The sequence below is a fragment of the Lynx canadensis genome, chromosome B1 (assembly GCF_007474595.2).
Source record: "Lynx canadensis isolate LIC74 chromosome B1, mLynCan4.pri.v2, whole genome shotgun sequence".
Classification (NCBI taxonomy): Eukaryota; Metazoa; Chordata; class Mammalia; order Carnivora; family Felidae; genus Lynx; species Lynx canadensis.
In genome coordinates, this window is record NC_044306.2 from 31,210,850 (window position 1) to 31,225,872 (window position 15,023).

General features: G+C 49.4%; 1 protein-coding gene across 1 annotated transcript in view; it reads right to left on the minus strand.

Moving 5' to 3' along the window:
* The window catches only part of DPYSL2 (dihydropyrimidinase like 2), a 130,353-nt gene that overhangs the window by 62,159 nt on the left and 53,171 nt on the right, over positions 1–15,023 (minus strand). The window contains 2 exon segments of the mRNA XM_030312341.1: positions 2,193–2,377; positions 4,120–4,208. Coding sequence (XP_030168201.1) covers positions 2,193–2,377; positions 4,120–4,208 — 274 coding nt within the window.

The window sequence follows — 15,023 nt, forward strand, 5'->3', positions numbered from 1 at the left end:
GACTGTTCCCGGCCCCCGGACCAGGTGCAGGCCTTGTGGATCTGTCCCTTGTCCCTGCTCAGGAGCCCACTTGGAAGGAAGGGAAGGAAGCCCACTGCTGCTGAGGAAGAAGGTCAAAAAGAAAGGGCATCGGCAGGAAGGCATATGCCCTCATGGTGAAGGCAGCTGGGGGGTGGGGGGGGGTGCAGCGTGAAAGCAGAGAAGGGACAAGACACAGAATGGGGGGGGCCAAAGAATGGGTCAAGTGCAAGGAGTGAAAGGCACATTCAGGGAGGTAGGAGACGAGAAAACAGAATGGTGGGGTCTTTCAAGTAAGTCTGAGAGAAGACAGGGCTTTATGCATCTGCTGAGCGAAGTGCCCTTGATCACAGGCAAACGGTCTCTGAGCTCGGTGAGTCACCAAATGTGGGGGCTGAAAGGGACATGCAGGGTCAGCTCGTGCAGATCCTTCATCGTGCAGATGAGCAGGCCCACGAAGTGAGGGGACCTGCCCACAGTCGCACAGCGAGTCAGTGCCGGAGGGAGACCACAACGGCAGACTCCTGGTTGGCGGCATTTTCACCACAGGGGGCTCCCACCCAGCAATCCCTCCACTGAGAGACAGCACTGACCACTCACTTGGGAAAGATTATTTGTGGCTTATTAATACCCGGTGAGCAACGCGGGGGCCCACAAGGACCTCATATGAACTCAAACAGAGGCAGATTATAGCCTTGACTTGGCCTTGCAGGCTGTCACCCAAGCAGTCGGTGCTTCTCGAAGCTCCCATGTGGCTCTGCAGCTGGCCCTGGAGAAGGGGCAGCCAGGCCCACTGGTGCCAGCTGAGTCCTAGCAGACACGACTGACAAAATGGCAGCCTCTTCCAGTAGGTCAGGGCACTGAGCTGTGGGTGGAGGATCCCCGCCCTCCACGCCCTTGAGAATGGCTCCCACTAGGTTAGAAGGTGAGGTGCGCAGCAAGAGCGAAGTAATAAGGCTTCAACCTGCAGGCTCTATGATTAGAAAGCTGAACCAGAAGACAGTGGTCGCTGATTCTTGAGACACTCTGAAGACCAGGACTGAGAGAAAAGACCAAGAAAGTGCAATTTAAAACGTAGGGGCGCTCAGACTAGGAGGGGACAGCAGGGCAATGTTCGCCCAAGTGGCAGAATAGAAGAAAGGAAGCTGAGAGACAGACTGTGAAGTCACAAGGAAAAAAGACCATCGTTCTGAAAAATAAGCAGTAACATAGGTTTTTCTAAAGCATAAAATAGCTAAGTTCTTTCTACTTTGACCCTCTCCTGAACTGAACTGTAAGTTTTGAAGATGGATTATATATTTCCTTTCGCTCTTGGATAAATGGTTTTTGGTTTGTTTGTTTTTTTTACATATGTGTCTGATGGGCCATGGTGGAGCTTACCCCCCTCTTCAAAACCAAAATAGTATCTGTCACAGGGGCATCATTAGGCACATTGGAAGCCGACCTTATACAAGCTAACTTTGAACACGCATGCTATGACTCCAGGAAATATACTTCAGATTTTGCCGAACAAAAAGCACAAATTCCTTGGAGCAATGCACGAAGGACATCTGCTGTTGGGTGGCAGCAATTTTCCCACATAAATGACAATTAACAATATCTGTGGGTCGCTCTCGAAGGAGGGCTGCCCAATTCCATTTACGTCAAGCCCAGGCCAGGAAATATTCCCCCCACTTGATTTTCTTAGCAGTGGAACGAATACAGGTTCCTGCTTCCACACTTCATTTGAAGCACCCCGCCGTCACTCCAAGAAGATGCAGTCTCAGGAACTGTTTAAAAGCCAAAATCAAATACTTATGAGCAAAGGCTCAAAACGGACAGCTCTGACGATGACCCCAAATGCAATGTGTTTAAAGCAAAACCACCATCAAATCACATTTTCAGAGCCAGGAAGACAAAAGTTCAAGCCGAGAAAGCAAGAGGCCGTTCCTTTTATCCTACCCCAGTTCTCTAGCACCGTATTCTCAAGTTCAAATGGACACGTCAGAGTTGGACGGAAAACGAGGACAAGGAAACAAGACAAATGGCTGGCCCGCCCCCTTCCCCTTATGTGGTAAAGCAATCCACTGCTCAGTCCAGCAACTATTAGAAGGAAAGAATCGAAACAACACAGACGCATTTTCAAATGATAACGGTGCCCAAGCTCTGAGATGATTATTTTTAAGCTATCTTACTGATCATGGTGGTTCCCCCAGCCAGGGCGGCCTTGGTGCCTTGAAAGAAGTCATCAGCAGAGGTCATTCCTTGGTCAGGCATCTGGAAGCGGGTATGGACATCAATCCCTCCGGGGATCACCATCCTAGAATGGGCTTCGATGGTCTTCACCCCTCCTGGCACAATCAGGTTTTCCCCTATTTGCCTAAGTAAACAGGACAGGTGATAACAGTTATAAATGAACCACTCCTGAGTCAAATGGGTTCTGACAAACATTTCACAAAGCCATAAACTATCCTTCCCTAGGTTCTGTAGACTTTTTGGATTATTATTAATATTCCTAATATGTGCACTCCCCAGTCCCTACCCCAACCAAGAGGCAGAACATACTACAAAACAAAATTTAAATAAAGCACCAGGACATGCTGATGGAAGAGGTTTAGTTGCCAGAAAACCCTTAAGATCAAATGATTACAAGGCCCCCAAGACATTTACCTAAAATGCCACAACACTTTCTCCGTAACTAATTCAATTGTATAGCAATTTTCTCCAGACCTGGTTGCACTTTACATTTATTTTCCACACTGAGAAAACAGTAGTAGAAAGACAGTGGTAGAACAAAGCCAAGAAAAAGAAAGAGAGAGAAAGAAAAGGAAAAAGGAAAAGGAAAAAGAAAGGGAAAAAGAAAAAGAAAGAAAGAAGAAAAGGAAAAAGAAAAAGAAAGAGAAAGAAAAGGAAAAAGGAAAAGAAAAAGAAAAAAGAGAAGTGAACGTTGTGATTACAACTATTTAAAAATCTGGAAGCATGTGCTCAGCAACTCAGATACTAAGGACGGAAAAATATTCCGTTGAGGGTCATGGATTCATTTCCAATTTTCAAAAATCACTTTTGCTACATCTTTCCAGCAGCTTTTTTCAGAAGGAAAAAGTAATCAAGGAGTTGATAAAAGTTCTAAAACAAATTAGCGTGGACTAAAAATAGCATACAGGCATGCTCACTTCTAGGCCAGTATCAGGCTGGCTTCTAATTGGGGGGGGGGGGACGGAACATGAAAGTCATGGTATTTGAGAGCCTCAGCAGAGAATGTCACAAACACACATGGAGAAAACATTAAATGTGGAAATGTTAAAATCTAGTTTAGGTTCATAAATCAGGGCGTGAGTTTCCAGGCAACAGACCCATCCACTCCAGTTTTCCACTCCTCCAGACTGGTTTGCTGCTAGCCTTGATGAATGCTGCTTATTTAAAAGATGTCATTTGCTACAGTGTTTGTCTTTAAACAGATGTGCTATTTCTCCCAGGGCCCTGTGAGTGCTCCCAGTCAGGAAGGCAGGAAGATACTGGTGTGTACTCAGCTCACTTAACCCTCTGTTGTTTCTCTTTTGTAACACAATACACAATAAACACAAGGGCACTCTTATTTGCGTTTGTTGCCACTTAAAGAATGAAACCTAAAATTCCCTAAGGATGAGGCAGTACTTTGTCTGTTACTTGGTAATTCATTTGGTGTCCTTTGGCCTCAGCAACTTGGATGCTTAATTAAGACAGCAGATGTGTTATCTAGATAGAAGAGGCTGGATGCCAAGTTTATGCCTTAGATTGGGCAATCTACCCAAACAACTATATTCTAGGAAAACCTTTAATATACTCAATAGATCATAAACCAAGAATTTAAACTGGCAACAAGAAGATATTGTGTCACCTCAGTTAAAATAGTCAATTACATAACACATAAGGAAATGGGTGTGCATTTAATTGTGCCTTTGAATTCCCTAAATCTGAGTTTTCAAATTCACTAGTTGCCACCAATCAAAATAAGCTTAAACATATCCTAAGTGAGGCAGTGTGTGAAGTCACTCAAGTTTGATGTCATGTGTGTGAACTGTAGGTCATGTCTGGGAATACTGGAAGGTAGACAAATTCGTCTCTATAATGAGTGACACTTACTTGATCAACCCATCTTCCATGTATATGTCTGCATAGAACGACTGGTCATCATTAACAATTTTACCTCCTTTGATCAGAAGACGATCACTCTGAAACAAAGAAGTAATAAGGTCAGGCAGGACCTATGAGGAACATCAGTGCCAAGACAATGAGCTAAGGACACATTTTTCGGCATTCAAAAGAGATGCTCAAAATGAGCCAACTCTGAAAAGGTTCAGTGACAAAGGTGAACCTGATGTGACAACCTATTCATCACTTGATGAGTCAGAACATACTGGCAAAAGTTCAAAGCTTATTCTAGGTTTAAAGACAAAACAAAACAAAACAAAAACTATCTCTCTCCACTGAAATAGAGAGAAAATGAAAGAATGCTTACCAAACTCTCTTTAAAGAACAGTGTAAACGTTTCAGATAAAGAAGACAATATTTTTTAAATGGCTTTAGGCTAAATTTCATTAAAAATAAATACACCCACATGTAAGGAAGTCAATTCTTGGCATGGTTTGTGTAGGGAAAAATTAACCAAGTCTGTTGTCATGGGATACTCTACACAAACACACTTCGCTCAACCACTGCAAAGTTTCATTACAATACATTCTTTATATTTGCTTTTTATCTTTGGGGTGAATCACATCGATTGTAACAAAGGGGGAGTGAACACTTCAAATATACACCACTTTAACTACTAGGCTGTTAAGAAAAATGTAAAATTTTGTGATTAGATGAGATGGCAAGTTCCAAAATCTACATTGTTGATGCGCTTGTATTTTAAAGGTTGCAAAAAATTATATATGACAAGCAGCATGTAAGGGCCAGGAATGCAACAGAACTGGTACACTGTGACTCCTCTCTATCCCAAATGCTGTGGATGGAATGGGATATTAATGTCCTGTGTTCAGTAGACATGCACCTGCTGTATCCCCAGGTGGGGAACAAGTTGAACGACAGGCCACCGTTTCAATATGCAAAATACGTCAGAGGATGACATTCATTTTGATAACGGTTACCTTAAAATTCAGTTACAAACCAATATGCGATTTATATTTAGCACCCACCAAAACCAGAAAATTATAGCAAATCTTTAAAAAATATATGGGGGGGGGAGAATAAATAAAAATGAGAATAAACATATAAGCTGCTAGACACCTAGGGAAAAAAGATACTGTTACACATAAATGCACACACAGCCGGGTATAGACAGTATTTATTTTTTTCTCTAACATAATGAAAAACAGTGAGATCATTTTAATTTTATACACTGTAGGGTGCATCATCCTATTACAGACTTTGGGAAGTCAAATGGGAATAAACAGTCAACAATTCCTGCACTTGTGTAAGACCTTTACAAAATTCCTGTCAGGTACCTTAAGTCACAAAAGCCTCAAAACAAATTTAAGGGGTGGGTGGGGCCAGATTCTTATTCCCATGACACATAAGGAAACTGAGGCTGAGACGTTAAGCCACTTGCCCCAGGTCGCCTGATCCAGCGGACTTTTCTCTGCCCACGATGATCTCCCCCTTTTCCCCCATTACCCAGCTGTGACAGGATAAACGTCGCCTGGAAGGCAGGGGAGAAGCCCTTAGTCACTGCGGTACCTGTCCCGGCCATCACTGCGAATCCCCGAGCCAACATCATGCTAAGAAAAAAATGAGACATCACCGCCCCGTCCACTCGAGTCCCTTCCAGAAGGCTTCTTACATAAGATGCTGGCCGTGATGATGGAAGGAGGGAAACCATACTATAGGTCCTAAGATAATGTAACCAGATTTTTTTAAGGGTAGAGGGGGCGCTCTTTGGGGAAAAAAAAAAAAAAAGGTCTTGATTGTTTGCTTTCTAAATTTTTCTCCCCACACTGTCAAAACCAAACTGTCTTTTTCATTCACGAAGACAACAAATTATTTGAGGCTTGTGGCAAACCTGCTCCCCACCCCCTCTCCCCAGACTCCTTCCTCCAGAGCTGGGAACATGTAACGTTGGGTCCTCTCCACCCACTCCCTCCTCCCCGAGCCCGGCCCTTTGGGATCTTGGGTCTTTGGCCTTCAAGAAAAAGCTAGTACCCACCCTCTCTTTAGCACAGCCTGGTTCATCCTATAAAATCCTCCTGAGCACACGCCCCCTCCCCTGTGCATTTGTTTCCACGTCTCTCTCCTGCGGATGGGTGTGCCCTCGTGCATCCAGAGGAAGCCGGGGTGTCCGTAGCTAAGAAGGAAACCAGAGCGAAAGCGCGCCCTCAAATCCAGCCCTAAACACATCTTGAGTTTACAAGGATTCTTTCGGTCTCTGCCTCAGCCCTGGGTTCTACCCAGCAATCAGCTGGCCAATTGCAATTGCACATCATTATGTAACAATGAATTTCCCTCGCCTTCCCTCTCTCCCCGGGATTTCATTCGGGGATGTAGAGAACTAGGACTGGTGAGATTTTTCCAGGAAAAGATGGGGAGAGGGTGGGGAGGGCAGGAGAGCGGTGAAAGCAAGAACCGATGTTCATTGCCGAAGCATCGCAAATTCATCGCTTAGATGTTTTTTCTCGGGATTTACAAACTAACAACTCCAGGCCCCAAACTGCGCCAACACCTCCGGCCGCAGCGATCATTGTCTGGCCGAGGCCAGGCCGGGCCATCTGCTCCGCGCGTCGCGCAGCGCCATTACCTCCGCGAGCCCCGCTCCGCGCTGTCCCCAACGCCCACCCTCCCAGCCCGCTTTGTATGCGCCAACACAGGCGCCTCCTTGGCTGCAGGAGGGGCAGAAAGTCACAAGAAAGCGAACCCTGAGCCCTGCCAGGGTTCCAGCCCCACACCGGAGGGCGAGGAAGCCGAGTGGCCCACCAAAAACCAGTCCGTGATCGACAAAAAGCCCACGCCTGGCCCCCCACCCTCTTCTGTTCATCACCGCGTCCCTATTTTTCCTTCCAGTTTCCACATCATCCCGGCACTCCCGGCCCTTTCCAGCATCCCTCTGCTGTCATTACGCCTCCGGGCTGAAACCCGCTCCTTTTTCTAAGGAGCCGGAGGAAGGCTCCAGAAAGCCTTTATGGTGGGGGCGGGAGACACAGGGAGAATCCATTTCTCCATCTCCCCCAGCCAGCTCCTGGAGTCCAGCCTCGCAGCACGCAGCCCGGAGAACAATATCCGAGCTTCAACCATGCATATTCAATCTGGCATCCATTTGCTTACACCCCGCAGGCCAGCACTGCAGCATCTCGAACTGACAATAAAAGGATACAGCGGATCTGGCGCGCTACCTAAGACGTCCTTAATGCACTTACGCTCCTATTTTTATGCCTTACAAATTATGTAGCTTACAATTCTAGACGGCTGCGTCTCCCGCTACAATCGCCTTCTTCAGCAACAGGAAAAAAAAAAAAGGAAAAAAGAAAAGTTGGGTCCCTCTTTCTCCCGCTCCTTAAAAAAAAAAAAAATTCCTTGGATGTTCCTTGCCACAAAAGGTTGCTGGCCGACCGCAGATTTCCCAAGTACCAAACTCACCGTGATGCGTGGAATATTTTTCTTCCCCTGATAAGACATCTCTCTCCTGGGAAAAAAATAATTTCAAGAGGACACCTTTAAAGCAAAAATTGCCAGGAAAGAGATGGTATTTTTTGCAGGATTGAAAAAGATGCAACCGCTTAGCTGGTCTTGCTGATAGCAGATTTCAAGAACGTAAGCGATAAATGCAATCCTGTCTCTTTCTTCCTCTGCTCCAACACAGCCCCAGCTAGGGCGGAAAAAAAAGAAAGAGAGAGAGAGAACAGGAGGGAAGGGGTGGAAATAAACTACAGCAATAAAAGCCTCGGTTCAAGTCGGCCACCGCGGCGCATGCGCCGCCAGCCACTCCCTTTCCTCTCAGGCAAAAGCCATCCGCTTCGAGAGAGACGAGCCCTGATTGGCCACAATCGTGGGATATGCAAATGAGCGCGGGCGGGGAGGGGAGCGGCGCGAGAGCGCGAAATGCTGCAGTGTGCCGCCGAGGGCGGCGGTCGGTGCGTGCGCCCGAGCGGGGAGCGCGCCTTTCGCGCCCTTTCTTTGGGCCAGGGCGTCGGGGACTGTAGCTGGCTGCCGCCCCGAATGCAGCATCAGCAACTCAAGGACAATGGAGGGGTGGTCTTTACGGGCCGGGGGAGCCCGGCCCCGAGACGGTGGGCTTCGCTGCAGCCCGAGCGGCACGCACCCGCTCGCGCGCGCCCCGCTGGATGCCCGCCCGCGCGCCAATCCGCGGAGGCCGCCGCTGCAGCCCCGCGTGGGGTGACTGCGCCGAGCCAATGGCTTTGCTGGCGGCGAGCGCGCGACTGCACCGCCGGCCGGCGCCGCGCCGCCCGGGAGGGGCTCCCGAGCCCTCCTCCCGCCGCCCTCGCCCTTCGCGAAGGCTCGCTCGGCCCCCACCCAGGAGTCGACGGGGAATTCAAATGGCAGCGAGCGGATGGAAGGGGAACGGGGCGGGGAGGGCTCGTCGCGGCGCCGCGCCGACCACGCCCGTCCGCCGCCCGGCCCCCGAGAGAGGGGCTGCTGGACGCGGGCCTGCGAGCCGGGCGGCGCGGGGGCGTCGGGCGCGCGGCCGGGCTCCCTGGGGGCGCGGGGGGCGCCGGTCGAGGCGAGGCGCGGCCCTCTGCGGGAGGAGAGCTAGCCTGAGGGCGGACGCCGGGTCGCAGGCTTCCGTGGCCTGGCAGCGGGCAGTAGAGGCCAAAGCCCTGAGGACCCTGAGCAGGGAAGGGAGGCCGCGCGGGAAGGCTGTGGTCGGCTGCTGGCGCTGGGAGAGAGAGACAGGAGACCACGCCCTGAAAGCCTTTTACGGCCCGCGGGGCGTCGAGGGGGGGGAAGCCCGGTCTGCGGCCCTGCTCTCTTTAGGAGTCAGGCCCGTTCACGCCCGTTTGGGGGTTTAGACGGGCGCATTTCACCGGTGCCTGCAGATCTGTTGAAGAAAAACTTGAGATTACCGTGCCCGAGGATTTACAGTGCTGCAGAGGGGCCTCCACATCACACAATGGGACCGAAAGAGGTGATGAACTGTGGAGAAGCAGGAAGAGGAATGAAAAGATCTTATACCCCCAAAGAAAGGGAAACTGAGTCATACGAAAACGTCCGGAATCAGAGTTAATAGGCGACTCTTGATTTCCCAGGCAGATGCTAGTTACAATTTGAACGGCTCTCTTGGCGCTAGCCATTGAACAGGCCTGGAATCCCTTAGCTTTGCTGGTCCAAATCATGCAGTAGCACTCTTACTGCGGAATCCCTGGTCCAGTCAACTGGTCCAGTTGATCCCAAGGGGTCTACCAGGGGTCATCTCTTCGGAGATGTTGCCCAAGCAGGTACAATGACTAAAACATCTGGGCAGGCCCATGGCTTTGGTTTTCTCTACTTGAGATCAAACAATAGAGGAATCCTTCCATAATCTAGGCCATCGGGCAGCCGTGAAAAAAAAAAAAAAGAATCCGTTTAATTGGCTCATACCTGCTCAGCAAAGATTAGCCAGATAAAGACAAAATAATCCTGGGGCTACTGTGGTGTAGCAGCTTTTGGTCAGCAGCTTTTGGTGTCATCCTGTAAGGGTTAAAGTTACAAGTCTGAGAAAGCTAAAATGTGCCCTCCTACCAGTGAGAGCCAACTGTAGGTTCCAACAGGGGTGGGGGCAAGTGTCCTATTAAATCATGAAAAAATACCACTTGACAAGCAAGCAAATAATGAGATTCAAATTAATTTAAAACAAAATGACTTCTAATTAAATTGTTAACATTCTTGTTATATTTTCCCACTCCCGAACCTTTTGATCTTGACAGATTGAACTATATCTTGTTATTTTCTGATTTGCCATCGAATATTTTGCTTTGTAATAAAAGCTCCTAATAGCTTTTATGTCAGTCTTATTTGTATTAGCCTCATTTCAGTAGCCATCAATATGAGTCCACGGTAATTGACATTTCCACTTACACATATTCAAAGATTTAAGGTTTAAGTTGATTTGTCTGTTCTGACTAGAGCCTAAGAGTATTTGGCACAAAGAAGATACCAAATAGTTTTCATTGGCCAAGGAAAAGAACTGTCTGCAATCTGCATTTCGTACCATTCTTACCGCTCGATGCAATGCAGAAAAATAAAAGGGGGTGGGGAAGAATTTTCCACCCACTCTGCACCGATAGACTTGTTAACATAGACTATTTTCTCACATTGTCTTTAAATAAACACTCAAAATTCCTGTAAAGTTACAAATCATTATCCCCAAACCAAATATGTTAGCCTGTTCTCGGATGTGGTTTTTCTAAACTTTCAAAAAATTAAATGCATTTCAAACATGAAACACAAGCGTTCTACCAGGTTCTATACCAGTCTCTGACCACCGCCTCCTCTGCAGCTTTACCTCCCATCCCTGACACCCACGTCTCCTCCCCATGCTCAGGGGGTACACGCAGACGTGCACCAACGCGCACACACACTGCCCCTCGAGGCCGTGTGCCTTCTCAAACCCATGCCCTGCTCTGTTCCTCCCTTCACCTCTCTCCCTTTTCCCTCAACCCTTCCTCTAAAAGGGAGCTTGAAGATCCCCTCCTCAGTGAAATCTGCTTCCCTCCCGCCCCCTAACACATTAAGCACAACCTCCTGTTTTCGCCTCTCCTGAAACATACACCCTTCTGTATTGTAATTACTTGCCCGTTTCTTCTATCAGAGCATGACTCCTAAAAGCTAAGAGCCTTGCATTTCTTTTTCTCCAGTGACCGGTACCCTGCCTGATCCGTGGCAGGGGCCCTCAGTGTTTGACATATAACTAAATGCTATCGTGTAAGAAAAAAGGGTACTTCCATGTCACTGCCACGGTGAGTTTTAATGTCAACAAAATCCCCAACTCAGCCTTTCTCTTAGCACTGTCGCCTTGCTGGGTCTTCCTTCTCTCCTCCAAGTCCCGGAAACTGCAAGATCATTCTTGCAGTTTAGATCATTCTTTTCTCCATTCTTCCATTATTCTTTGTACGTGCCTGCATAACACCCTTTATCATATCCCACCACCTACACAATACATCCTCCAATATACCATGCTGAGGGGAGCAGGATTTTCCTTCCGTTGAAGGTTTGAGTTCACAGAGACTCAGAACTCTTTCAAAAATCTTACCCACGTCTTCCCCCATACGGGGTCCGACAGGGTGGGGACTTTAGATGTACGAGTGATGACATTCAGTCAGGATTTTTAAGATGTTTGAGTCCTACAACCTGCCGGGAACTGGGGGTGGGGAGATGAAGAAGTCCCGTCACTAGGGCGCTGCAGGGTGACTCGGCTGCTTTCAGTTCCTCAGCGCCCTGCACAGTAGGTGTCCTGTCTCGGACCAGGCCCACCACGTCTCTTGGTTTCATCTTCCCCCTTTGGGAAGCTGCAAGTAGCCATTTCTGCTTCTATGCTCCCCGCCCCCCCCCCCCCCCCCCCGCCTCCAGCCCCTGGGCCTCTGCGGAAGTGGAACGTTCAGGATGTCACAGAGTAGGGAAACTCCAAAGCATAAATTTTGACGGGAAGAGTGGAGCCTAGACGCGGCAAAGAAGAGAAAACCCCAAGGTCCCCACATTGCTGCAGTACTGACGCCAAGGGCTACAGCCTCAAGTGCAGTCTGCAGCGGAGGTTAAAATTAACGCAGTGGTAAAGAGAAGGTCCTGGAATTCTTCCTTGCCAAAAACTAAGGGCATTGACTAGGACACTTGAGCTGGAAGTGATGCCTTCTTCTCTGCAGATGGAATCGGGCCATAACAACTGTTTCCTTTGTGTGCATGACCCTGAAGGGGCCCTCTGCAGAGGAATAGCCAAGGGCCAACGGATCCAAGCCTTTCCAGCGGGTGCATCCTTTACCCAGGGTTACGGAGTAGTGACCCATGAGGGTGGATGTGACTGGCCCTCTGAGCCAGATGCTGCTTTTTCTAGCACCGGAAAGAGTATTGGTCAACTCAGCTGGGGCTGGGAAAGCGTCTTGATGAAGCCCTTACTGGGTGAAGACAAGAGGCCCATCGGTGCCAATGCTGTCAGCACGACCCAGAGGAATGCATGAACTTCAGAATCTAGTAGCTTTTGGCTTGCTCCTCTTATGACTCCTTCATTACCTGCCTTGCACATCATCCTCTGTGCCACTGCAGATTTCCCCTGGGCTCTTTGTGCGGGGAACTGGAGACAGACAGCATGGTCTGCGTTGGCCATCACGCCTCAGGCCCGCCCTCTGGTGGTAAATGCGTAGAATGCATTCTTGGTCCCCTCTGTCCTCATCTGGCGGGTGACTCAGGACTAGAAAAAGGCCTTGTCTCGGGGTTCCTGGAATGACTTTGCCTCTGCTTCACAACCACCTGGGGCCCCAGCTCAGACCTCCTGATTAGAATCTCCAGAGATAAGGCCGAGGGATGTTTTTTAACTCGTTCACCTCCGGCCAGTTGCCCACCACATCCTGCTTTTTTACCGAAAAGGAAGCTGAGAGAAGATGAACTAACCCTCAGGTCTCAGGCCGACTGGGGACTTTTCCGACTCCCCAAAGTACATGGATGGCCCTGCTCTTTACCCTGTGGGGACGCCTTATGAAAGAGTGGTAAATGGTCCCACTATCTTTCCACTTGATCGCCTTCTAGTAAAACGCTGGTTATGTAGTCAGTAGGAGGCAATTAACATTTGGTGGGCACCTACCACCATCTCTGTAAAGTACTGAGTGCTTATTTAATCCTCCCCCAAAATCTTACTAGGGAAGTCTTCATATCCTTATCGTTTAGACAGGAGAAAAAAAAACTCAAAGAAACCTCTTGTCCCAGGCCCCGGTACACGCAAGAGTGAGAACAGGGTTCTTCTAATCCAGGTCTGTGTGACCCCACAGCCCAAGGGGCTAGTTCTTTAAATGATAAAGTACTTTTGTAGCAGAAACCAGGACCCACGTTGTGAAAGAGGCAGCTGTAGCTGGTCTGCTGTCTCTTTCTTTACCCCTTTCACAGTCCCCGGCTGCCCCGGCTGCCCCTCAAGGCTCCAAGGACCTCCTGCATTCCTTAGACACCCCCCCCCCCCCGCCTTGTCCCAAAATTAATTCTCTGTCTCTCTTTCCTCATCTCCCAGCAGGACTCGGTTTCTGTCAGTGACCAGCTCTCCTTTCATCATAACCAGAATAGATTGCCGCCAACCTGTAAGTGACCGGGGAACCCTTAAAATGCTACCTCTGAGCTAAAAGAGGAAGACCCTGATTGGCTGCTTGCATAAATAAAATGCAAAATGCTACCTCTGAGCTAAAAGAGGAAGACCCTGATTGGCTGCTTGCATAAATAAAATGCAAACTGTCTGTCAAGACCGCCTTCCTTCCCAGCCTCAACCTGCCCTCCCCGCCTCCTCCCCCTCCTCCCCGGGGGCACCCTGGTTTCCTTCTGTTTCCTAGCCTCCTCTCAGTGGCCTGCTGCTGCTACTGTCCTCTTCTCCCATTCACTGCAGAAACGGCTCCTTCTCCCCCTTCACCGTCCTCTTCAGGAAGACTCTCCCTGACCACCCTGTCTGAAGCCTGCCCCCCCCCCTCCACTGAATTCCCTATCTCAGCCGCTCCTCAACAGCAAAGATCTCAATTGCAAGTATTTTGTGTATTTGTTCCCTTCTGCATTTTTAGCCTCTATCTCGCAACTGCAAACTCCCTCGGCCACCTTGTCCTCCGCGCCACCTAGCTGAGAGCTCACGACACTCCATGAACACGAGCCGAATGAGCAGGGCCCCTCCAACGGGCCCCCGGGCAGATTTCCTCCTAGAGCTCTGCCCCACTTTGCCAGCCCAGGTGACCCAGGCCTCTCTTTCCACCTCTGCCTCCCCGACATGCACCTGCCACCCCTCAAGTCCTCGTTTACCCAAGTGTTCAAAATGCCAAACGGCAAGAATCCGCCTCACTGGACTGGGTCACTTGGCCCGAGTGGCAGCCACTCATGACAGTGTGGGCAGGTTTCTCTCCCACTGGGTGGGACCTGTCCTTCAGATGCACCAGGCTTGGCCTTCACCAACACAACTCACCGCAGGTCCCTGCAGGTGGGTTTTCTTTTCTGAACCCACGCTTTGGGCTCGGGCTCCAACAACTCAGGAAATAAAAGCAGCTCCTTGTCTGTCTGGGCCCTCCTTGATCCAGAAGGTGCGTCCGTTCCGCAAGGGTCTGAGAAAACGTGTGAACTGTGTGCCCAGGGACTACAAATAATAGTTCAGGAGTTTAAGTCTCTTAAAAGAATCCAGCCGCATTCAAATACTGAGAACCACTCACTTATTCAAAAGCACTCCATGCCTCTCGCCCATTCGTTCAAACGGGTCCCCTAGAGACCTCTTTGGGGGCGATTTATTGACTTAGTCTGTAAATTCTTGGAAGCAGTCCATTTGGATATTGTAAAGATCTAAAGAATCGCTAAATTTTCCCTAATTAGAGGTGTCTTCCTGCCCCCCTTCCTCACTCCCCTGTCCCCTGCCCACCCACGGTTTGTTTTCAAGTTTGAGTTTAATATCTGCAGTGTGCCAGCCCCAGAAGACCAAAGGGTAATCAGGAGGCGAGCTCGCAAGCCCCTCACACACAGCCCCTGCCCTCCCGGGCTCCAGAGAAGCTGTGCCCCCCTGCCACAGGTCTGGGCTGGGGGCTCTGTGCCCCCCACGATGGCGCCCACCAGAGGCCAAGCACCATCCAACTTCTGAACGGGTCCAACCTCCCTCAAGACAGAGAAGGGGACCCCCTGGGCCACAAGCAGATACGGAAGTCACTGAGAGGGGAAAGAGCCAACTGGGGCGGTACATATGCGGGCCTTCAAACCAGACTGCACACCTCCAGGCAGTGCTGACTTCGTGGAGGCCTGCGATCAATCCAGGGGTGGAATCCGAGTGCCCCGAGAGTTCCTTTCTGTGCCCCGGGAACTGAGGAATAAAGTTAAATTAGTAAAGTGGCCACTTGAAGGTGACTGGC